The sequence below is a fragment of the Nylanderia fulva genome, unplaced genomic scaffold (genome assembly GCF_048542155.1).
Source record: "Nylanderia fulva isolate GAGA-0341 unplaced genomic scaffold, ASM4854215v1 Scaffold11, whole genome shotgun sequence".
NCBI classification, from domain to species: domain Eukaryota; kingdom Metazoa; phylum Arthropoda; class Insecta; order Hymenoptera; family Formicidae; genus Nylanderia; species Nylanderia fulva.
Window position 1 is genome coordinate 5,779,210 of NW_028189302.1, and position 25,520 is coordinate 5,804,729.

General features: G+C 34.1%; 1 protein-coding gene and 1 long non-coding RNA gene across 7 annotated transcripts in view; one reads left to right on the top strand and one right to left on the bottom strand.

Moving 5' to 3' along the window:
• The window catches only part of hlk (hulk), a 34,716-nt gene extending 12,859 nt beyond the window's left edge, over positions 1–21,857 (bottom strand). For 3 of the 6 annotated variants that reach the window (XM_029319322.2, XM_029319320.2, XM_029319319.2), the window contains exons 1-15: positions 21,501–21,857; positions 11,016–11,198; positions 10,660–10,800; positions 8,991–9,026; positions 7,081–7,263; positions 6,451–6,594; positions 6,195–6,377; positions 5,633–5,764; positions 5,241–5,555; positions 4,934–5,116; positions 4,675–4,806; positions 4,259–4,573; positions 3,820–4,149; positions 3,425–3,745; positions 2,907–3,089 (exon numbers count right to left, since the gene is read on the bottom strand). In XM_029319322.2, the coding sequence (XP_029175155.1) occupies positions 2,907–3,089; positions 3,425–3,745; positions 3,820–4,149; positions 4,259–4,573; positions 4,675–4,806; positions 4,934–5,116; positions 5,241–5,555; positions 5,633–5,764; positions 6,195–6,377; positions 6,451–6,594; positions 7,081–7,263; positions 8,991–9,026; positions 10,660–10,800; positions 11,016–11,198; positions 21,501–21,828 (3,109 nt within the window). In that variant the 5' untranslated portion in view covers positions 21,829–21,857. Of the gene's footprint in view, positions 1–592; positions 1,070–2,379; positions 2,431–2,906; positions 3,090–3,424; positions 3,746–3,819; positions 4,150–4,258; positions 4,574–4,674; positions 4,807–4,933; positions 5,117–5,240; positions 5,556–5,632; positions 5,765–6,194; positions 6,378–6,450; positions 6,595–7,080; positions 7,264–8,990; positions 9,027–10,659; positions 10,801–11,015; positions 11,199–21,500 lie in introns of all 6 variants that reach the window. The other 3 variants (XM_085487704.1, XM_085487707.1, XM_029319321.2) reach the window with 3 other exon arrangements.
• The window catches only part of LOC114943670 (uncharacterized), a 64,479-nt gene that overhangs the window by 14,468 nt on the left and 24,491 nt on the right, over positions 1–25,520 (top strand). The window lies entirely within an intron of this gene.

Below are 25,520 nucleotides of genomic sequence, written 5' to 3' on the forward strand. Positions count from 1 at the left end.
ATAAATCTCGCAATATGTGAAATTTAGATAAGAAATAAATTAAATTTGATTACATTTCGTGAAGATTATAAATTACAATACAATTATCGAATACAAATAAATACAAATATGACAATATATTTTTTATTAGTTTAAATTCTTTTTTTATTACAAATTTTTATGCGAGAATTCATTGCAAATTAAGAATGTTTCACAAACTCGGTCGCGTGGCTCCACCAATAAAATAAGAGATTGTTATAAGGCGGGCATGCATTACGCGAGAAAGATTTGGAAACCTTGAGAAAACTGACGATCGCGTAGGAAGGATAGTCGAGGTATAGGATGCACTTTGCAGGTGTGAGTAGAGAAAAGATAATAACAACGTTCACATGCAGGTATATCCTACACGGTTCAGCTCTACCGTGAATAGTGAGTGAATAGCCATATTTCATCTAAATTATATTGTTATGATCAATACCAATCGGTCTATTGGCACATTATGTATCTTTACTACTTTTGAGGTTCATCTTTCTTTCGCGCAACACAAAGCCCGTCACACTTCGATCTCACGTGAGCTCCTCTTCGGCTTCCTGGGTTGTCGTTGGACCTTTACCTTTGTCCAGGATTTTCTTCAGGGCTTTGTTCAATTTTTTATTGCTATCTTCGTCGTCGTCATCATCATCATCATCATCATCATCATCATCATTCTCATCATCATCATCATCATCATCATCATCATCATCATCATCATCATCATTATCATCATCATCATCATCATTGTCGTCGTCGTCGTCGTCATCATCATCATCATCATCATCATCATCATCATCATCATCATACTCATTATCTTCATCATCCTCATCTTCTTCATCCTCATCATCATCATCATCATCGTCGTCGTCGTCGTCGTCGTCGTCTTCGTCATCGTTATTGTCGTCATCGTATTCGTCATCGTCATCGTCGTCTTCATCATCGTTATCTTCGTCATCGTCGTCTTCGTCATCATCATCATCATCATCATCATTATCATCATCATCATCATCATCATCATCATCATCATCATCATTGTCATCATCATCACTATCATTACCTGCATATTAATGGGATCATGGATAATATATAGCACGATTGAAAGTCAAATTGTGTACCTAGGTTTTTTGTGATCGATACGGCCTCGGTCCAAAGGGATGACATGCATTTTAGAATGACAAACATTATTGACGCATCACATTAAACATTTCCTCAATATTGTTACGTACGTAATAATTATTATATTATATAAAAAAGGAAAATTGATATTATTTATCCCCCCAAAAAACTTTCTTATTTCATAGATTTATGATAAGTGATCATTATGCGAATAAATATAAGATAAATAATAAATCAAATAGTATTCAAAATATAAACACGTGTAAAGCAATTGTGCTTGTAGAAAATTATAAATATAAGATATATGATCTAAAGATATAATGACATAATATACAAATATAAAGATATCAGTAAGTAGAAAATATTAACATTAATATCAATTGTCGAAGTTATACACAATTTATATTATAAATGATATTAATATTATATATATATATATATATATTTTTGTATTATATTAATATTATATATACCTATATATTTTTGTATTATAATTTTCTTTTTTTAAATAAAATATGCTTTACCGAAATGTTGCTAATTCATAAAACAACTCACGATTTGAACTTTATATTAATGAAAATAAATTACAAAAGTTTCATTAAATGCAAAAACAAAAAACGAAAAAAAAGAAATAGGAACAGCCGTTATTAATGCACGGAAAGCTGCGAAAAATAAAGCTAAAGATATTTTACTCACGAGATCATTATTAGTAATTCGGCGATGAAGTGCCGTGACAATTTTCTTTCGCAAAATTATAGCTTCAAGAAAATTTGCACGACCCATCACCGCGAATATACGACGTATTCTGCATTAATGCAGCTGCATACTAGTGCGTAACGAAAGAGAGAGAGACACAAGTAAGTCATAAGCTTGCGACTGTGCTTTAAATGCATTGTGCCGTGATCAGAAAGTTATATGGCTAGCGTATGCATATTGAAAAAAAAACCCACTTTATACATTTCAACGATTTCTTCTTGACATTTCGCGATTCTTTTTGAACCGAAAAAACATCGCGCCATTAAATCGAAAAATCATTCACAGAAAATTTCTTAGACTCGACGTGTGTTTTGATTTTTGTTTCTTTTTTTCACGATTGTGATTATGGTGATCGTGATGGTGGTAGTGTGATCGGGGTGATCACCACGGCGTGAGTGTTGTACTCGTAGCCCGGTGGTATAGTCACGACCGAGATTAACGTCACAAAGAACAGTACACCAGTAATAATAATCATCATCCTAGAAATCTCCTTACTTTTTTGTTCGATTAGCCATTCCAGAACTCTGCCCTCGTTCTTAAGATTACCTACAAAAGGCACACACGCGTATCAGGATTCGATAACGCACCGAGATCGCGTCGGTGGAGGGTTTCGTTATCGCTTTATCGACGCGGAAATTGCTGAAAGGAATTGCTAAGTCGCTCTTCATCGTATTATATTATATTAATCCGAGAAAATTAATATTTATTGGATAATTCACGCAAAGTAACAGCAGAAATAATTACTGTGTATTATATTATATATAAATCTGACAATGAATTATTATAATAAGAAGCAAAACACGTTTTCATTTAATATGTTTGATTTCTTTATTGCAATTTGAATCTATTTGTTAATTAACGCAAATTTATTTCGAAAACGTAGAAGAGCATGACTTAATAAAGGGAAAACGCGTACTAAAGCATAAAGTGCTCGATTTTGCTTTCTTTCTACAGAAAACGAAAATCATATAGCGAGGACGAGATGATAATAAAAAGCAAAAATGAAATCTTTCATCACTTACCGTCGTACATGATGGGAACTCCGGTCTCGTAGTAAACGAGAGCCGGAAAGGAGAATACGCCGATTTCAGCTGCCAATTTAGCATCGTTTGATTTGACGAATTGAATACCGTGTTTGTCAGTATCATCGTCAATCGTTTCTAACTCTTCCAGGATTTCCTTGCAGGACTCACAGTCATCATCGTCTGTTAAATAATTTATATACATATACAATGCACATTTATGCAAAAATATCAATCTTTATACTATTATTTCTATCATACAATAATTAGAGTTTAAATTTACATTGTTAAATAAATACTATTTTGTATTTTATATTTTATCTAAACAAGAAAAAATATTTTTGTGATTTATTGTATAGAATTTATCTTATTAAATGTTAAATAATTTTCTGATTAATTTTAAATCTTGAAATTCAAGATTTTTTTAGTGATAGTAAAACTATCCAATAAATTACATATAATATACACATGAATTTATACATATAATATAATATAGAAAGATAGAAATGAATACTTACAAAAGAAAACGGCTAGATGTTCAACGTCGTTAATGAGAACTTGTAATGTTTTTCTGTCGACACTTTCGATAACATCCGGCGTTGTCGTGCGAAGATCGAGGACCCAGTCTAAGATCTCTTCCTCGTGCATCATGTCGCCCGAATAAATCTGCCGGAACTTGTGTCTGTAAAATGCCAACGACGGAAGTCCCGGAAGATCATATTCCTTCTCGATTCCCTCGTCGGAGATTTTTACGAAATCGATATCCTTCTCTTCGCACTCATCGTCGATGTTCTCGAGTTCCAGGAGGATCTTCTGGCTTTTCTTATCGCCTTCTTTGTCTGTAAACAAGCGATACAATATATCAGGATCAATTAGTATAGCTATACGCTCGATCATATTGCAATCGACGTACAGAAAAAGACGACGACATAGTCGTTCTCGTCGAGAATGTTCTCCAGCATTCTAGCATTGACTTCTTCGATTTTCCCTGGTATCTCCAAAGTATCCTCGTCCGTGATCCAAGACAGTACCTCGTCTTCGTCATCGAGATCGCCGGTATAGATTAGCGGGTCCTTGTTTCTAAAGAACGCGAGGGTTGGGAAATGTTTGATGCCATATTTCTTCGCTATGACCATGTCCTCGGTGGTGACGAATATAATTCCCGTTTCGTCCAGTTCATCATCGATGTTCTCCAATTCGTCGAGAATACTGTCGCATTTCTCTCCCTCTTCGCAATTTCCACCTAAAGTCATCATTTTTGATTGCGAATCAAACAAGAGCAGAAAGAACAAAATTACCGCTATTAACGATTTCAACTTGCAGTCTATCAATACTGATGAAAAAATGCTTACGGAAATATACTACAACGTATTCGTGATCCTCTATAAGATCCGTCAATATCTCATCCGTGACTCCCTCGATGGTGGCACTGTTCTTCTGCTGTACCAGCCATTCAAGGACTTCGTCTTCATTCAGCAGATCGCCCTCGTATATCGCTGGAATTTTATCTTCGAAATATACCAGGGTCGGCAGATGATCGATACCATATTCCTTCGCCTCGGCGTCGTTGTCTATGCGGACGATGACGATGCCTTCTTTTTCCAATTCGTCGTCGATATTCTCCAACTCGTTTAGGATTCTCATGTCCTGTTTATCGTCTTTGTCGTCTACGACAAGAAATTCAATTTGTGTCAGCACAATGACACCTACATATCTAACAGTGAAAGAATGTTAAAAGGAGAGGTAGAAAGACCAATCGATCGCTTACAAAACAAAACTGCCGTGAATGGCGAAGTTTCTACGAGCTTTTCAACCATTTCATCGGTTACTTCTGGGATCTCGGCGTGCTTTTTCTGATGCAACAGCCAGCCCAGGATTTGATCCTCGTTCATGAGATCGCCTGCAACGCAATTGAAAAAATGTCTTTAACATTTTTTGATCAATTAAATTAATTAAATTAAATTAATTTAATCTCTCGATTTTATCTTTTTATTTTATTTTAAACGATAACTTTGGACAAGACTGACCGTCGTAAATATGGGGTATTTGTCGTTCAAAGAGCACTAAAGTAGGAAGCGATTCTATGCCGTACTCCTTTGCCTCGTTCAAGTCACTGATCTTCACGAAAGCTATATTGTGTGAATCGCAATCATCGTCGATGTTCTCCAGTTCACTCAGCACCTTCTGACTCTTCTTTTGATCTTTGTCATCTGTAGAGCGACGATAGAATCAACGATTATGAGCGATATAATTAGACGAACATTGCAGTTTCGAACGAGGAAAAACTCAGAGGGAAGAAGTGATGGAGGGAAAAACGCGAGATATATTACTGACAAAAGAGGACGGCTACGAGCGGCATCTTCTCGATAACCATGTCGAGCATTTCGTCCGTGACGTCTTCGATTTGGTCGGCCTTCTGCTGTTGCTCCAGCCATTTCAGCACCTTCTCCTCGTCTTCAAGATTGCCCTGATACACCATCGGAATGCCTTTCTCGAAGTAAAGCATCGCAGGTATTTTCTCGATGCCGTATTCCTTAGCCTCCTCCGAGCTGTCGATTTTCACGAAGGTTACGCCGAGCTGATCGCACTCGTCATCGATGTTCTCCAACTCGTTGAGAACCCTCTGCGACTTTCGGTCATTGTTGTCGTCTGCGATCATTACGAATACGTCCGAATATCAATTTGTATAGATTGGTTTTAAGTGTCAGACTTTCGTGAGAACTTACAGAAGAGCACGGCCAAAGTCTTCCCGTCTTTGATGAGACGATCCAGCATCTCATCGGTGACGTCTTCGATCTCATCCTTTTCGAGTTGCGACAACAGCCATTCCAGGATTTCATCCTCGTTTTCTATATCTCCTGTAATTACAGAGTTATCTCGAATCGAATTATGTGTCTATCTACAGATCGATTTTTCGTCAATTTTTCATCTTTATCACGGAAAAAAAAAAATTAGCTACCATAGTTCAATTTTAACTGTCCATATATTACCTGAAATTTATTTATCATGCCTAAATTTAGCTGTGGTAACTAATACTTTAGCCATAATTTAACGGAGCATATTATAGCTAAAAAATATTAGCTGTTATAGCTAAAATTTAGGCATGATAACTAAATTTCATGTAGAGCTAAAATTTAGCTATGGTATAGCTAATTTTTTTCCGTTGACTTAAAAGTGCAACATAAATCTAGAATTGTATTTTCGACATTTTATTTATATATTACATATTTATATAAATGAGAGAGGGGTGCTATTTCTGGTGTCCGGATGTTCGATTCACCTACCCACCGTCGTAAACATTTGGTATCTGCTTCTCGAAATAGACAATCGCAGGTAAATCGTCGATTCCGAATTCTCCCGCCGCCTTCTCGTCATCGATCTTCACAAACTGGATTCCGTGTTTGTCGCAGTCGTCATCAATCTTTTCCAGCTCGGTTAGGACCTGCATAGAGTCCTCGTTACCGTGATCGTCTGCAAGCACGAGATCGCGTTGTTAAACGAGAGCAAAACGAATGACAAAAATAATAGCGAAATAGATGCGAACAGAACAGAACAACTAGATTGTCAATATTTCCGATTAGTGTGTTCAGCGTCTTAGCAGTAACATCTTCGATAACGTCCTCTTCGTCTCCCGTACTCTTATTCGCCACCAGCCATTCCAGTACATCTTCTTCTTTGCTTAATTCATCTAGAAACGCGTATTACAAATTAATCTCGTCGCTTCTAAATTGTTTTACATGTTTAAAATGGGATGATTGTGTGTTAAATTGATTTAATAGACTTAAACATATGTATATACAGGGTTGGGCAGATATGTATCTATCAAAGTGTTGAAATTAACTTACTTTTGATATTATTTTCATATAATTCTGTCAGACTATATTATACTATATTAATTACAATAAAATCATCTACTATTCCTATTATTTAAAAAAATTTATTTTATAAATAATAATAGATAATCTTTTTATAATTACTTTAATATTAAGTATATAGTATATAATCAGAAAATTTTAAAAACAATTGTATTTAAAAGTATTTATAAATGTATTTAAATATATGTCAAACAGTATCTTATATCTTGTATTTAAATATTTTGTTTCGAAGTATCTGTCCAACTCTGTATATATATAAATATTTTGTGTAATTTTATGTGTTACTCTCTCGTACTTACTTTCGTAAATAATTGGAATTTGATGCCTATAATAAACAAGAGTTGGAAGAGAACCGAGATTATACTCGTCCGCGAGCGCCTCATCCGCGATCTTTACGAAGCCGATGCCCAATTGATCAGCCTCGTCGTCGATGTTCTCCAGTTCTTGCAGAGCCTTGAGACACTTTTTGCAATCTGGCTTGTCTGTCCCATTTGAAATAAAAAGATGCATTATTGTATGCCTTTGTCATCGAACGCCATCCTCAAATGCTAATTATTTGTTTCGTCCTCAAGTCTTCGTAACGTAAAAATGAAAAATTCGTTCTTCTCTTTATAATTCTTGAATTTGATCTCGTCATTTTATGTAATCGTTGGTACGCTCAACGATGCCGCTAAATATTATTAGACATAAAAATCACATAAATTTTGCAATGTGTGTTGTCGAGATATCAAAATTACTATGTTTTCTTTTTGGAATGGATAATCTTTTTTTAGATTGTTTTTCAAGGATGTGTTGAAACGAAATTATAGATTAGTATACACAATTACTCTCACAAAACAGTCTCACTCTTATAAAAAACACATTGCTCTATTCTAAAGGGAAATGTGGAATAATGCGGTTTATATTTTACACAACTGACCGGTGCACACTCAGAATGCAAACAGTAATTGAATATTTACAAATATTTTAATTAGAGAGCGCCTCGTGCCAAGAATTTACAATTCAAAGCGTTTATAAATAATAGAGAAGGAAAAATTTGGCAAGCTTCATGTTAGCTGAGTCTTCTTTTCATTTACATACATCACATATACACATATATTATTTCGTATTCAAATGCTAATTTACTAAGAAATAATTTTTTAAGAGATTTCATCAGAGTATCCATCGTATATTCGAAACGAGCGAATGTAAAAAGCTCTCTTGCCGCTCTCTATTGACATCCGTTTTTTTCCCGCGTATTGCATCCCTCTGTCGTTGTACACGTACATCGGAGCGAAGAGCCGCAGGGATGATGCGATAGATAGAACTCTGATAATTGATGAACACGCAAATCGATAGTTAAAAATGTGCTCTGAAGGAAATACATTTGCCGGAGGTGAACGCGTATCACAGCATGTCGGATGATGCACTCGCGAAAAATCACTTGTCCGCGGAAGAAAACAAAAAACGATTTTATTATATTTTATTATATGGCATATTTTAGAAAAAAAGTTGAATATTTTTTGCTTCTCATATATAATTTAATTTTGTGATAAAAGATTAGATTCGCAAAAAAAGAAGATTGATTTTAAAATGATTTTATTATATAGTATAATATATATACGAAAAAAGTCTTATAACATTTTTTTACTTACATAATTTAATTTTGTGATAAAAAAGTCAGGTGCAAAAAAGATTGATTTTTCAAACATTATTATTATGATATATATACCATAGCTAATAATAACTCGCGGAAGAAAACAAAACGATTTTATAATATTTTATTATATGGCATATTTTCGAAAAAAAGTTATATGTTTTTTGCTTCTCATATATAATTTAATTTTGTGATAAAAGATTAGATTTGCCAAAAAAAGATTGATTTAAAAATGATTTTATTATATAGTATATACATATATACTAAAAAAAGTCTTATAAAATTTTTTGCTTACATAATTTAATTTTGTGATAAAAAAAATCAGGTGCAAAAAAAAGATTGATTTCTGAAACGTTATATTATTATGATATATATATATGTACACAGCTATAGTAATAACTCCATAAACGGCAAATGATCTTTCATTAACGTACATCAGCCGATATTGGATGCATGTAGTAGTGTACGTGTACGTGCGTGCGTGTGTATGTACGTATGTAAAAAGCGTAGGGTATAGATGCTGTGCCACAGCACGTAGAAGAGAACATCGTTCTCTTATAAATATGTACTTACTAGACCCAGTGCCCGCACACCGCTCCGTGTCCGGACCTATCCGTATCAACACACACAAGAATTTTCACATATATGTATTATTTACAAGTATATTGTATGTGATCGAATCGCAAAGTGGACTGAATGATCCAGCATGGCAGCTTTGATTGCCTTCATTGCTGCGACGATGATTCATATCTTGATTGATTCAGCTTTCCATTTTGCGATAGGATGTTTCAAACTCGATCAACACGAACATCGACACGAACATTGAACGGAAGAGACAAAGACAGTAGAGATAAATGGGTGGAGAGACTTTACAGAGGTGAACAAACCGACGTAAACATTGCGCCTTATACAGAGAATGATTACAGGTGTTATTTTCTATCATCGATTCGTTGATAAAAATATCTCCCTTTGACGATCTTTCTCTGCATATAATACATATGTGATATTAGGAACAACTAAAACTCAAGAAATATGAAATTTTACACGATGATACGTATATCTATATATCTAAAATTACATTAATTCAATTTTTAATTAAAAGCTTAGTGATTAAAAAAGATTTGTGATAAGCTGCCTTATTACAAAATTGCTTAATCCATTGCTTTATAACATTATAGTTTATCGTGCATATGATATAGAAGTACCTTGAAATTATACTGAACTTGAAGAAACGTTAATTTTTATATTTTATGTACAGCGACGAACATCGCACACGTGATATACACAGATGATTAGTAATACGTCGGACAATAACAAGTAAAGTGAACGATAGATACGGTAGTGTGTAGATGTAACATAGAATGGTCAGGGTACATTACATAGCATTGCTGTGTATCCTCGATTTTTAGCGCCGACTGGCACGATCACTAGCCTAGATTAGTGTCGTAAATGGATTTCGAATCAGAGGAATTATATATATAAATTATGTCGTGCTATTTTAATAAGTTCAGAGGCGCCAATCGAGACCGATCATGCTCTGCGTCTTCGTCACCACTTAAAATTTAAATTAGAATTGTCTAGCGCGAGCGATCATCTTGCTCCACTTTCTGTGCTTCTCTTTTGCTGTTCGATCGCACATTTGACATTTGAGTTTTTTTTTAAATTGCACCAAATGATTTGGCTTAATATAATACATAGAACTTTTTCTTACTTCATTTTAGCACTTCATTAAGTATATCTTTGTGTGTGAGTTTATAGTTTATGAAAATTATATGTAGATTATCAAGGTGTTCGATCATCAAAATATTTAATCGTTGTTTTATAGAATTTTAGTTCGCGAAATGTGTTATATTATCAGATGGAATATACCATCGGACATTTTTTAAATTATATTTTACGATTGATAAAACTCATCATACAAATATTTGAAAATTTATAATCATAAATCATATAAATATTTTGTATATTTGAATATCTTATCAAAATCATTTCTATTCAATTTTTTAATTAAACACACTTGTTTGACTTGTTTAATTTTTTTTGAAATATATTTGCGCGTGTTCTAAGTTGTTTTACAAGATATTTTATAATGCGACAGCATACTCGATATTCTATTGAAAATTATACGGTGAACATTGGAAAGTAACGTGCTCCGAATGGTTGCGTACGATATCTTCCGGTTTTAATGGAACGGAACATAATTCAATGTGTTTAACGAATAATAATAAAGAAAGCGACTTACAGAAAAGAACCGCAACAAAGTCTGTATCCTCGACGATTTTCGTCAGAATCTTGGCATTAACTTCTTCGATACGATCCGGCAGATCCATCGCTTCTAAACTCGTGAGAAAATCTAATACATTTTCTTCGTCCATCAGGTCACCTAAAATTAAATACACATCGTGTATGTTTTTTTGTTGTTAGATGTATGATTAATAATTTTCAGTATTGTCTTTATTAAAATTTTTAACATCGTAACAATAATATGATTATAATTACAAATAATAAATTATTAATTATAATAATTGTGTATTCAAGCAGATATTTATTTATCGTGATTAAAAAGACTCGCAAAAAAATAAGAGACCTAATGCTTACCATCGTATATAATAGGTTCTTTCTCCCGGAAATACGTAAGAGCTGGAAAATTTTTGATGCCATATTGCTTCGCCAATCGTTTATCGTTGATCTTGACAAAGTCGACTCCAAAGTGATCCGTATCGTCGTCGATTTTCTCCAATTCGGCCAGAACCTTGTCGCACGTGGTACAACTTCGTGCATCTATAGAAAAATTTCGAATTAAGCCGTAAACACAATATTAAATAACGAGAGATCAAAATTATACAGGGTGTCTAACATAAAGTGTCACACCAAAAATATACAAGTAGATCATATTATTTGAAGTTTCTTTTTTCCTCAGCAAAAATATCAGGGAGGGCATCATTTTTTGCATATTCCCAATTTTTGCCATTATGTATCTTTATAATTAAACCTTAAGTTAAAATTTTATTAAAGTAAACTCTACTTGAAATTAATTGGAGAATGTGGTTTTGTTAATATTTAATTTAATTTATTTTTGTTATATGGAGACAATTTTTCCTCAGCAAAAATATTGAGGCAGCATTTTTTGCATATTCCCAATTTTTGCCATTATGTATCTTTATAATTAAACCTTAAGTTAAAATTTTATTAAAGTAAACTCTACTTGAAATTAATTGGAGAATGTGGTTTTGTTAATATTTAATTTAATTTATTTTTGTTATATGGAGACAATTTTTCCTCAGCAAAAATATTGATATCATCAATAATTTTTCAAAACTCAAAAATGATTAATGCCTCAATATTTTTGCTAAGGAAAAATTGTCTCCAAATAACAAGACTGTATACTTTCAGTGTAACACCTTATGTACAGACATTCTGTATATTTGCCGAAAAAATATAGGTATGAATTGCAAATGAAGAATTATGAATGAAGCTTCTGCGGTTCAACTATAATATACAAATGGGGAGCGATTTCGTTCCTTATTTAATTGAACAAGCTCGCTTTCTCTCGGCTGCAGGAGAGAAAGATTCGATCGCTCTCTTCTGGGCACATTTTTCTCGTTTCTGCCTTGGCAGTTGTACGCGTTCTTGGCGGGCTGCGCTTCATTCGAGCGTACAGGGTCCGAGGCCGCTACTTCTGCGGTGATAGTGGTGGCGGTTGCGGGTGTTGGGTTACAACCATCGGCTATAGATACCGAGGTATATTGTCCCCGATCGGTTTTTCTCCCTCCCGATTTTATATCGATCGGCATATGGTTTTCCTCAGCCGGTTAACCTTGATTCGCGGTTAATGTCGATGATAACGAGAGACAGGGACGAAGTTACGCTGATCGTACACGCTTCGCGCGGCCCGCCATTTTTGGTGACGACTTCCTCAGAATAGAGCTAGAAGAAACAGGAGAGGTGGTTCCGATTCTCTTCCTCTCTATTTCTGTTGTCTTTTCGCTCGCTCTCGATTTTGCTCCCTGTTTTTCTCTCTCTCGCTCTTTCTTTCGGCTTCTGTCTCTGTAAGTATACTTGTTAGTGTAGGAGCAGTCACTCCTTTCGTTACGCTTCTTTGCTCTTGCGCGATCGTATATCTGACTACTTTTCCTTCTCTTTTTATCTGCATCTATATGTCTTTTTCTGTCTCTCCACTTCTTCGCCATCACTGAGGGTAACGTAATAGCATTTGGTTAACGAACACCCCCGCAAAACGGTTGGCAGAATGATCTGACTAAGAGGCGAAAAGTAAGAGAGAGAGAGAGAGAGAGAGAGAGAGAGAGAGAGAGAGAGAGAGAGAGAGAGAGAGGAAGATAGATATGAAAGAGACACTGAGTGCGAAGGAATTTTCGAAAAGTCGTGCCAGATAAATTGGACCGTGTCCACCGGTTGCTGCCGTAATAGTCGAAAGTCAAGAGAAATTGGACGATAACCCATTGGCGGTTACGAATGAAAAAGATTCAACTAAACAAAAGCCTACGGAGGAGGAACAAATAAGATTGACATCTTTTTGGCATAATCAATGACCTCTTAAAATTATGTGATTCTGACTATTTGCTTATATTCAGGATTTTTCCATTTGAAATATTTGGATATATAATTTGATGAATAGTGTTATCAGTCATTCCTTTCGATTAAATCTATTCTATTGTGGGTCGATCGAAATCTTTGATTCTTGTTTCAATGTGCTGAGGTTTTTCGGAGACTGAAAAAAATTGAAAAATTTAGAAATACAATACTCTTATTTGCTTATTCGGAAAGGACCACAGGCGAAGATCGTGAATGAATATAAACAGTGTCGTAAACAAACCTATTTTTACTTCGTGCTTTGATACCGAGAGAATTATCGAGATGGAGAGACCAAAATTCAAATGACACATTCACATATCTCAACAGGCTCATCCACATATTTCATCGATATTGAAACTTGTGTGCAAAAAAAAAGATCAAAGGGGTATAAAATTATTCAAAAAAAAAAAATTAATATACTGGATCGCGCGGTAAATGAGAAATTATATCGATTATTTGACAAATAAGTAACAACAGATGACATTTCGCATTTGCGACATTGCTCCCGATTAAAGGCGACAGGTGCGTTCGTAGAACTACTTCGTTCGTCGTCACATCGACAGCTGCCACGAAGCACATAACTAAATTATGTTCATCTCTGGCGAAGAATACCATATTCGATCGAGACACATTCATTAGTTGGGCTCAACTTTTGAATTAGTCTCGATCGGCTAGTCAGAGATATTGAATGAATCTACATGCCGATTTTCTCAATTTGTTGCAACTCCTAAGTGCTCAGAACTTCCATTTTTTTATAGATAATCAGTTTCTTTTTGACACTTCTACATGAGAAGGAATATTGAAACTTGCTTTTACGGATCAAAAAAGGTAGAAGCAATCGTGACAGATAATTAAAAATTAAGGCAAAATTAATTTTATATATAAAAAGAACTACAATGTGTGATTATATAGAAACACTTATATTTTATTTAAAATAGATCCCTCTAGCTCATATTTTCCCGATTTGACTGCTTGCTTGATACTTCCTTTTTGCGAAATAAATCATTTCAATAATTGGTTAATCCTTCCACTTGACAGAGACATGTATGCATTAATTTTTTTTTTTAATAGAACTTTATTTTAAATAAAATTGTGTAAGTATAGAAAATTGATTTCTCGGAGATAAATAATTATTCTTATCATTAGGTTACTTCTGACCGTCCATACACACATATGTATATATCATTGATTGCTGCGCTTACAAAATAAAATAATTTGTATTGCGTACAAAATTGTTTTTAAATTACTCTTACATTATTTAATCGCCGAACCATGTACATATATATCACCATTATACGAGAAAGAGAGAAAGAGAGAAAAAGAGACGAGACGAGATCGAAGACGGCCAGTGCCTAGTTTACGAGCCACTAAAAATACAAGAACGAACGGCCTCGCCGTTATATCGTCGTCGTCGTCGTCGTCTTCTCGTCTTCGTCGCCGTTGTCCGCGGACATCTTCGCCAAGGACGCGTCCGCGACGCTCTTGGTTTACAATTATGTGGAGTAACGACCGACATTATGCAGTATGAAATTAAGCGCGCGTTTCACTCGTCATCGATGCGCTTCTCATGAAACGCGCGCAAAGAAAATTTAATTGATAAAAGAAAGACTCTCTTTCAAAGTATATGACAAGGAAACACGCGCCTCTGCCCCAAGAATTCGTTGAAATAACGAAATTTGTCTTGTTGAATGCGTAAAGTAGAGGAACAGCATGTATATAAATTGCCAGACGTAATATACAAATAAATTGTGGCGAGAGGAACAGACATAGAAATAAATTGCACTATTCATCGCTATGGCAGCCATATGTTATGTGTTCCAAGACATGAATTAGATATACGTATGTATATGTATTTACGAATGGAGAAACTATTTCGAAAAAATCACGCGATAATCAATATGAAAAAAATTCTCTAAAATATAAAAATTGAATTGCTTACATTGTTGCAATTACAATTTATTGTTTAATTGCTATTGTTGTGTAAACCTTTTTAGTTTTCTCTCTTTTTCTCTCTTTTGATGCACAAATTTTCTGATATGATATAATGTCTGTAATACAATCTGTAATTATCTACTCGTTGATCATAATTCTTGAATTTTTTTCATGTTTCTAAGCTCAATCAATATTTCCATAACGTCGTGTCCATTATAGTGATAATTTTGCCGGGATATAACCTTCTCCCAGAAATAGAAGACAAAATATTTGCGAGAGAGCGAACGAATAAGACTAATCGTCGCCCGTGCGTAGAATGTTTCCGCTCTATTCGTGAGTCGCTCTATTTGCATGTAAGTATGTATGCGCGCGAATTTATCTGTACGAGAGCCACCTATGCAATGGCCCAGATTGCTATTATGTCGGTAACGCTTTTCGAATGGCGCAGCTTAAAAGAAAATCGCGCGAGTTACGATGACAGGGTGCTCTGCGAAACGAGATTCCGTATTTTTAAGCTTCTGATTCTTCACTGCGGCTATATTGGATCATGACGCTAAAGTTAAAAATAATAAACATTTTTTCTCGAATTATTTATATATATATATATATATATATATATATACTCGTATATATGAAAATAACGCATTCACATTTTTCGCAAGCTATCACTTGTATCCGGTGGTATAAATCAATCGAGAGATGAAACCTTCTTTTTGCCAATTGCCTTGCATTAAGGGAGCATTTCAATCTACTGAGCGTTTATTATTTTCAACGAATATAAACGTGACAATTATTTAAATTAATCAAAGTATATTATAGTCGATTAAAGTTATCTGTTAATTCCTCTCTCTTTCTTTTTCCCTCTCTCTTTTTTATACACTGAGAAGAAAATAATTCACGAATTTATTACTTTATCAAATAGAAATTATGACACATGCGAAATAATTAAAAATAATTTATATCAATCTATGATACAAGAAAAAATTTGTATGGTTTTTAAAATTTTATACAATAAAGCGTGAATTTTTAGAAATTTGTATTTTTAAATTGTAAGATTCATGGTCGCGATAATGAAGGAAAATTTTGAGCATTATTGAGCAACGTACAAGAGCACATGTGTCTACATCTTTTTAATCCATTGACTTTGGGAAACAGGGCCACGTGTACATGCGGAGCAAGTATTTACTGTGACGCAGAGGCGGAAGAAGCATCCGCGCACGGTGGATATGGAGTAATTTTAGATTTCTGGCCGAAAGGATGTCTAGGGCTCTCGAAATGTCGATACCACTTTCCACGATTTTTTCCCGAATTTCGCTCTTTCGCGTCAAGATTTTGTTAAATTTCAAAATATACATCGCGTATCCAAACTAATTTAACTATATTTAAGCGAATGCGTTGGTTGCATAAATTGTCAACTGCATAATGTATTATGTGCCAAGAAAGAAGAGAACTTGACAGTTCTCTCTCAAATATCTCATCAAATATAACTTCAGTGTTCTCTCAATTACATTGTTCTCGTGGATTATATAAACGCAATTAAATTCAGAACTTTCGACAATTGTAGATCATCAGAAAATATATCGCTTTTAAATGTTGCATCGCTGCTCCAATTTAGTACTGAAATAGTGAGATTTGAAGATATTATAAATTTACGTTTAATTTTACTTTTTCTAAAGGTGCGATTTTTAAAAAATAGTCAAGTTTTATACATATTTTTTTAGATATTAATATTAATTTAAATTTACAAATTTTTTCACTCACTTAATATTATGGAAATAATGTCAGATTTTCTGACAAATGTGTCACCGCATTGAATTAAATAAAGACCTACTTTAAGACTAGAACCATTAATATTGTATCGAGCAGCGATGTACATGCATGTAAGCAATATACATGCATGAAAAGAAAACGGATAAATAGAAGAAAAGAATTCGATACGAGAGCGTACGGTGACATGAGCTGCGAGGACGTTGCATCTGGAAATAGGTCGACGCGTGAGCTCGTCGTCTGAATCCTCCGACGCTTCGTCAGTCGATTCGTCTATCATATATCTCTCGATAATTGCTATCCACTTCTTCTTTCCTTCCTCGTTAAATTCCCCTGCTCTCGAATCTAAGATCCTCATCTCGCATTATCTCGTCCAAGGAGATCATTAATCGCGCCCTTATTTTTTTCCAATAAATTCAAAGCGCGTAAAGTTTTTTCTTCTCTTATTTATGAAAGAAATAATAAATGAAAATTATTAATAAATAAAATAATAAAAGTATTTTATTTTAATATTTGTTCGCGATTAATAAATAAATTGAAATTTGTTTAACATCCAATAATTTAGAGTTCGTGTTAGTTGGAACTGTTTAAACTTTTCTTAATAAATAAAAATCTTGCGAAACGATTCAGCCTAAGAGAGTGAAAGCAGCCTGACGTAAGAATGCAGGCTGATGAGAGAAAGGGTAAAAAATAAATTTCACCCACATAATGGGTATAGGACGCCGTACAGACGAGGAACCGAGGCGTCTGGAAATAGGTTCTGCTCGCGAGCTCGTCGTCCGGGTTTTCCGTGGATCCTACGGTGCGGATGTTCTCCTTCAAACGACTCCGATACATGGCATTTTCGAGTCTCTCTCTCGCGGCCCTTGAGGAACCAGAAACCGGCCAGAACAGGTCCGCGACGACGAGATCTACGCGGTGGGCAGAGTGGTCGCGGTTACCGGGACGGCATTATGTTTTCAGCGGAGACGATATAAGCCGAGAGGGGTAAGCGCGAAAATAACTTCTAACGTGTGCTAAAAGCAGCATCCACCGGAGCGCCAGCCTTGCTACAGCGCGTTTAAGAAGCGAGCGAATCTTCCGACGATCATATCCTTTGCTTTCGACCGACCGATCTTGAATTTTCGGAACGCGGAATTTTTCAATCACGAGCGAGAGATTTGAAATCTTGAAATCCCACATTTTTTTATTTTATTTTATTATTTTTTTTAATAAATAACGCGATACCGCGTTCGTTTTAATTCATACTTAAATTTTCTTTTTTTCATATAATTTTAAACACACAATGATGTCGCGTTACGTGCTAAAGTAATGAACGCTAGATTTCGGAGCAATGTATTTTATTATTATTTTTTGAAATAAAAAGCGCGACATTGTGCACGTTTTATTGTAATTTGAATTTATATTTAAATAATTGGTTTCATATAATTTAAAACACATACATATATCGTGTCGCATTACACGTGTGCTAAAGTGATGAACGCTAGATTTCGGAGCAATGTATTTTATTATTATTTTTGAAATAAAAAGCGCGACATTGTGCACGTTTTATTGTAATTTGAATTTATATTTAAATAATTGGTTTCATATAATTTGAAACACATACATATATCGTGTCGCATTACAAGTGTGTTAAAGTGATGAACGCTAGATTTCGGGACAATGTATTTTGAGTCGACGCGGTAAAGGTGAGCTAGTCTTGCTTACCGCCGATGGCACGTTAGTGTTTGTTCGCGGCCGAAAATCCGGGGTCGATTATATCACGCGGTATTACGAAAAGATGATTCAAGAGAAAATTACGATGGATATGCGAGTTCGAGCGACTCTCGGGCGACCGATACAGACGAACAGGTTGTTAGGAATTTGATCTCGCGACTTAATTTTATTCCCTACTCCTTAAGACATAGGTACACATTTTTTGTGTACAGACACATTATAATATCCTTCATTCTTTCCGATCACTATTTCTCAATTATGTACAATTTGAATATATAATATGCAAATATACTATCATTTCAATCAATTATCAATTTGCAAAAATTACTTGAAATATTAAAATGACGTACTTTATTAAATTGCGCGGAGGTTGAGACGTTTAAAGTAACATCGTAAATTAAATCGTGAGTAAATTCGGCATCGCGATTGACGTTTAATATATTAAGATCGTAGCTCGTGGGCTTCTACATCTTGCTATGCGTCACGCTAATGAGTCACTTTTCGCTATATGCATTTCCTGGATTGCTGTCTACAAGTAAAGGCATGCTTTCGCTCTCGATGTTAACGAATCCACACAATAATTTAAATTATAAAACACGAATTTCACGTCTTCTCAGATATTTTAATGACACATATTGGGTATATTTAAATTTATAAAATTTTTTATCAACTCGTAAAAAGAGGCAAAAATAAAGAGAGAGAGACCATCTCAGATATTTTAATGACACATATGGGGTGTATTTAAATTTATAAAATTTTTTATTAACTCTATCAAAATTATTCTCGTAAAAAGAGGCAAAAATAAAGAAAGATAGGGCATCTCAGATATTTTAATGAGATATATTGGGTATATTTAAATTTATAAAATTTTTTTATCAACTCTATCAAAATTATTCTCGTAAAAAGAGGCAAAAAAAGATAGAGGGAGAGAGAAAGAGAGACATTTTTGCAGACATTCGTCTCGACTGTTGAAAAAAGAAGGGGATTGTATTACATCAATTATCTTTGGGGAGCTCTGAAAGGCGTACACAAAGATGCATTTTGGCATGTTGCCATTTAAGATGTGACCTTCGATATATTCAGCATATAGCAATTCAATATCCTAATACACGTTTTCTTAAAACGAGCTTGTCCGATTTATCCCGATCCGATCAACCGGATGATTGGCGAGAGATCGCTTAAATTAAATTAAGCGTTTACGTTTGCGGTAATTAAACTGCCAGATCGCAAACTTGGGAAGAGAGGCTGTCCTACTGAGCGGTCGTAGCACTTGGCAAAAGGAGGGAATTTAGTACCTGTTAATTCTCACGTGAGGGCAATTTGCGGGAGTAGAATTATCGTTTATGAAGCGTGTGTGCCGATAAAACGTATCATTACTGCAAATCCGTAACTTTTCACAAGAGTTATGTTTGCACGTATATGCTTACATACTCTTCCGAAAGTGGGAAATTCAAAGCGTTGGAAATTTTATATTCGAATTATCAAATCTGGGCGAGAAATTTCATTTTTTTTTTTTAAACGATTTCTAGGAAGCTTCGAGCGAAATATTTTGGTCTGAAAAATATAGTTACACACTGTATGATTTTTCATTGGTATACATCATCGATGCATCTCGTATGTATAAGGTTACGCTTTTTTTCACTGCATATAGAACAGTCTCAATGACGAGCAGCGTTCCGTAACTCTGACTGTAGCTTTCATCGACACCCACTCGCGTTATATAATATACTAACGAGAGCCCGGAAAATGTTAATGCGTTTTCACGATTAGCAGAGGCAAATGCTATAAGAGATACAAAAAAAGAAAAAAGATTGCACGTAGACATCGTCATAGTTGTACGATTTTAAGCAGAAAACTCTCGTAAGATATATGAATCTTTGAAAAAAGGATAAATTAATCTATTATACTTAATTGACTATTAATCTTAAAACTTAAAAAAATAATTTATAAAGTCTACATTTTAATATCATTAATTTAATTTGCGAAGCTGAAATATTGTTTAATATTTCGCTGCTTTGCTGCTATCTCTTTCTGTTTCTTTCTTTCATTTTTATTTATTATAACGTCACGATCGTGTACATACTTCTTTTTTTATATTTATATTATTACGTCCCTTTACATATGTGTAATAATAAATATTAATCAACTGTTTTAATTCATTAAATATTTATTGCTTAAAATTAATATTGAATCAATATGCAAAAATATTGGTAGCTACTAAAGATGTAGCATCATTAACTTGTCATAGGAATTCTCATTATTTTATACAAAGATTTAAATGGAAAACCGTTTATGCACAACATATAAATTTGTTGAGTAAAGAAACAGATAGAGAGGAGAGGGAACATTTTTTATCTTCCCCTTTATGTTAACGAAATATGATATGATGCGTGGATAAGAGAACAAGAGTGATCACACGGGAGTCGCGGCGCGCAGCATCCCGCTTGAGTGCCAAATCACAAGAATCGAAACGTGAGTTCGATGTCGATACGAATATAGACGCGAATCACAGCTACCGTGGAAGCTCGCGCGATTTCGCAAAATCGCGCGACTGTCGCGCGAGCATATAAGAAACAACGTTTTATATCGATGACGAATATTTGGGAAGGTATCATCAATTTTAGGACAAAACAAGAAAAACCTTTCATTTTTCTCGAGACAATTTTTAATCGCGATATCCGCGCAACTTTTGCATCGCGTAAAAGTCCCGGGTTGTCTTTTTCTTATGAAGAATATCGCTCGAAATTTATAAACATTAGATATATTTTATATATGCATATATTTAAAATATCTTGTACTTAAGCTATGAAAAAATATATTTTTTTAAATACTTTGAATATAAATAGTTTTAAATATACATACGTATAATAAAAAAAATATATAAAAAAAATATATAGAATAAATTATTCAGAAATGAATATATACTTGAATGAGGTGGATTTGATCCGCGCGTTATAATTCGAAGGGGTTGCATCGTACCTGTCGTCACCGCTCGTTCGCCGCGAAACTATTGCAAAGCGGTATATAGCACCGAGCCTGAAAGCTCTCGGTTAGCTGAAGAGCCAGAGCACTTACACCAATACACGGCAACAAAGTCCTTCTCGTTGAGGAGCCGTTCGAGTTGCTTGGCAGTGATATCCTCGATCACCGGCTCGACCTCCTTCTGCTTGCCGGCGGAGCCTCGGGACGAGGCCGACTCCTCGGCTTTCGTCTTCGCGGCGGCGTCAACGTGGCCCAGGAGCAGCGAGATCAACGCAAGCACGGCCAAAAGGACCATCGTCCTCGGATAATCCGTCGTCGTCGGCATCGCAGGGCCGCGGGTGGTAATACTCCGCCTTCTTCTCCGCCAGCACCACCACCATCGGCCGAACCGTACCGCCGAACCGTCGTTCGCCGTCGACATCGCCGCACTGACTGCCGCGCATCGGCTATTTTTGATTTTTCGGACAACGTCGGCCACGCAGGCAGAACGGCCAACAGCGACGATGACGATGAAGAAGAAGAAGAAGACGACGACGACGGCGAGGACGATGGCGACGCGTTTCCGTTTCGTCTGTCACCCAGTTTCGGTTCAGGATAGAGTCTTAAAGCTTCGGACTTCTGAAAGATATATCTTATCGTGAAAAATGTGAACCATCCGTCTATTGATAATTGAATCTTCGACCAAAGGGTCATCTCAAAGGGTCTTATTTTAGGGGATGTTATTTTATATTAGAAAAAAAACATCCCCTAAAATAAGACCCTTTGAGATGCTCGATTTGGTCCAAGATTCAATTAAAAATTCGAGAAAAATGTGAACCATTCGTCTATTGATAATTGAATCTTGGACCAAACCGAGCATCTCAAAGGGTCTTATTTTAGGGGATGTTATTTTATATTAGAAAAAAAACATCTAAAATAAGATCCTTTGAGATGCTCGGTTTGGTCCAAGATTCAATTAAAAATTCGAGAAAAATGTGAACCATCCGTCTATTGATAATTGAATCTTGGACCAAACCGAGTATCTCAAAGGGTCTTATTTTAGGGGATGTTATTTTATATTAGAAAAAAAACATCCCCTAAAATAAGATCCTTTGATGATGCTCAGTTTGGTCCGAAGATTCAATTATCAATAGACGGATGGTTCACATTTTTCTCGAGCACGATAAGATATATCTTTTAGAAATCTGAAGCTTTAAGACGCTATCCTGAACCAAAACTGGATGACGGACGAAACGGAAACGCGTCGCCATCATCCTCGCTGTCGTGGTCGTTGTCGTCGTTTTCTTCTTCTTCTTCTGCTCGGTTTACCGAGTCCAAGTGGTCGATGTGGGAGTAATACTTGAACATACGTACTTATATCTTCCTGTTATTGTGCAAACGATATTTTCAGAAAAAATTTTCCTATAAATTTTGAAAATATAAATGACTGAAGTAAAGAAATTCGGCTGTTATAGTTTCAGTAATATTTTTATTCGTAATTTTTTGTGTATTGCTAATTCAGGATAGTGTCTTATAACTTTCAATCTCAGAAAGATATATCTTATTGCGAAAAATAGCGACATATCCATCTATTGACAATTGAATCTCAAAGGGTCTTATTTTATAGGGGATGTTTTTTTTAATATAAAATAATAAAAGTAATAACATTTGAATGTTGAACCCAAGATGTGGGAATAATACTTGAACTTGAACACACGTACTTATATCTTTCTGTTATTGTGCAAACGATATTTTCAGAAAAAATTTTCCTATAAATTTTGAAAATATAAATGACTGAAGTAAAGAAATTCAGCTGTTATAGTTTCAGTAATATCTGATTTGAATACAATATTGCATATAATAACACTTTTGAACAAATTAATTAAGCTGAATATAAATTATGTAAAAAAATCTTTATAATTATTTAAATACTTAAATGCAGATTACTTAAAAATTTTTTTATTTTCTGGAGGGAATTACTGCAGTGATTTCTCTTTTTTCAATTAACTAACATTAAAAACTAATATTGGGAAAAATAATATTATTATTATGAAAAATAATATGAATCTTAGGAAAAATGATCTTAAAAAAATACTATACTACTTGTGCATTTTTCGATAGACTGTAGAGACAATTGTTAGAAATTTTTAATCACATATAAGCATGAGTAACAGTTTTAAATTCTATTAAACGATGATTGTTGGCTACTTCTTTTCTCTTCTTTATGATTTTTTTTCTCTTCTTCATTGTTTCTTTATGATACTCGTACTAGACGAAAACACTTGACATTCATTCGCGAAAACATTGTCAGTTGTGATAATTAATCGGTAGGATATGATAATCGCATTTTTTGCACGACACTCCCAAAAAATATACGTATACGATGCATACCTTATTATATTGTGATAGGAAAACGATACAACTATGATTTGATTATTCTTCGCGAAAACTGCATGATTAATTCGCAAAATACCGATGTAAAATATTCTCATAGCAATGCTATCTCTGTTGTCAGTAAATATTTTTTTATTTTAAAACATTTTATATTTATATTTAATATTGACTATATTTTGCATAATAGATTTTATTAAATGAAATAAATTGCACGATCGGAATCGAATTGTTTTATATTCGCGATGTTTTCTTATAATAAGCGAAGAATTAAAAAAATATTAACAATTTTACAAATTTAAGAAAGACATTAACAATTTCACCATCATACCGTGTGATTCTACGTGAATCGAATTAATGGCTAATTCACACTTTAATCGCGAGAATTAATTAATCGCTCCAATCGTTAATTGTAATAATTGTAGAAAATAATTATGTTTATAGGATTTTCTAGTATTTCTTGCGATCGCGTTTTGATAAATAAACACAATACATAGAGCGTCGTTGCTTTCTCGCCAATAATTAAATTTGATGAAATTGTTAATAAATATTAAAATTATAATAAATATTTAATATAGTATACACATCAATTCAAAGTGGAATATTTTATTCCTTGAATTTCAAATTAAATAAACAAATGTTATATGATTTTTCAATACCTGAATTATTCAAATTTAATTCTTATCGTGCACTTTTGATCAAAAAACAATTGACAAATTATATTTAAATCGATAAAGAATTCAAAGTGCGAAGTGCAAAGTAAAACATATTTAGTTTCAAGCATTATGACAAAAATAATTTTATTGCAATCCTTATATGATATATATTAATAAATAATATATATTATATAATCTGTGTATATAATATATATTATATATATTATATATTATATATATTATATAAAGAGTGCAATAAAACGATAATTTATAATTCTTTATCTTTTATTGTCTGTTCTATATCTTTTCTTACTTGAAACACATAAATCGTGTAAAATAATTTGTAATAACCATCGATACAAATGTCAATCGCGGTAACTAATTAATTGCGAGGATCAATAATCGTTGATTTTAATAATAATAATTATTAATTTTAATAATTATTATAATCGATCGCGTTTGGCGTCTCTCTGTACCTCTGACGATTGTGTCTTAAGAAAATTAATGAGATAACAGACGAAGAGGCTCGCATTCCTACCTTCCCGCGCCAGTCTCGCCGTGTGAATGAGACAAGGTTGCGGCGCGTAAACATCAATGGTATTCAAGCCTGAGTGTGCGTGGTGGGGACAGTGACGTAGATAAGAGAGTTCGCACTCTATAAACAAAATTCGACACTCATTTTTGTATATCGTGTGTTATACAAATTTTACATGTATAACACGCTATCATTCGCGTAGTGAAACTCCACCCTTGTTTATGCGCATCATCATATTGTTTCTCGATATCGCGACAAGTATATTTAAATTGACACATTTGACAATTCATACATAAATGTATCAACGATTTGTTGAAGTACGTATGTTTTGCACGATTTATTATAAAGAAGTCGCAATTATAAAACAGCAATTATTGTTTTGTTATATTTAAAATATATATATATTTATATATTTTAATTCTAATTTAGATTATACTTCGCATTGTGCTTTGAATTTATTATCGTTATACCCTAATAAATTTTTGTTAACATTCAGTTTGATCAAAAATTATAATTGTTTATCAAATTAAATTAAAACTCTCATCTCTTTAA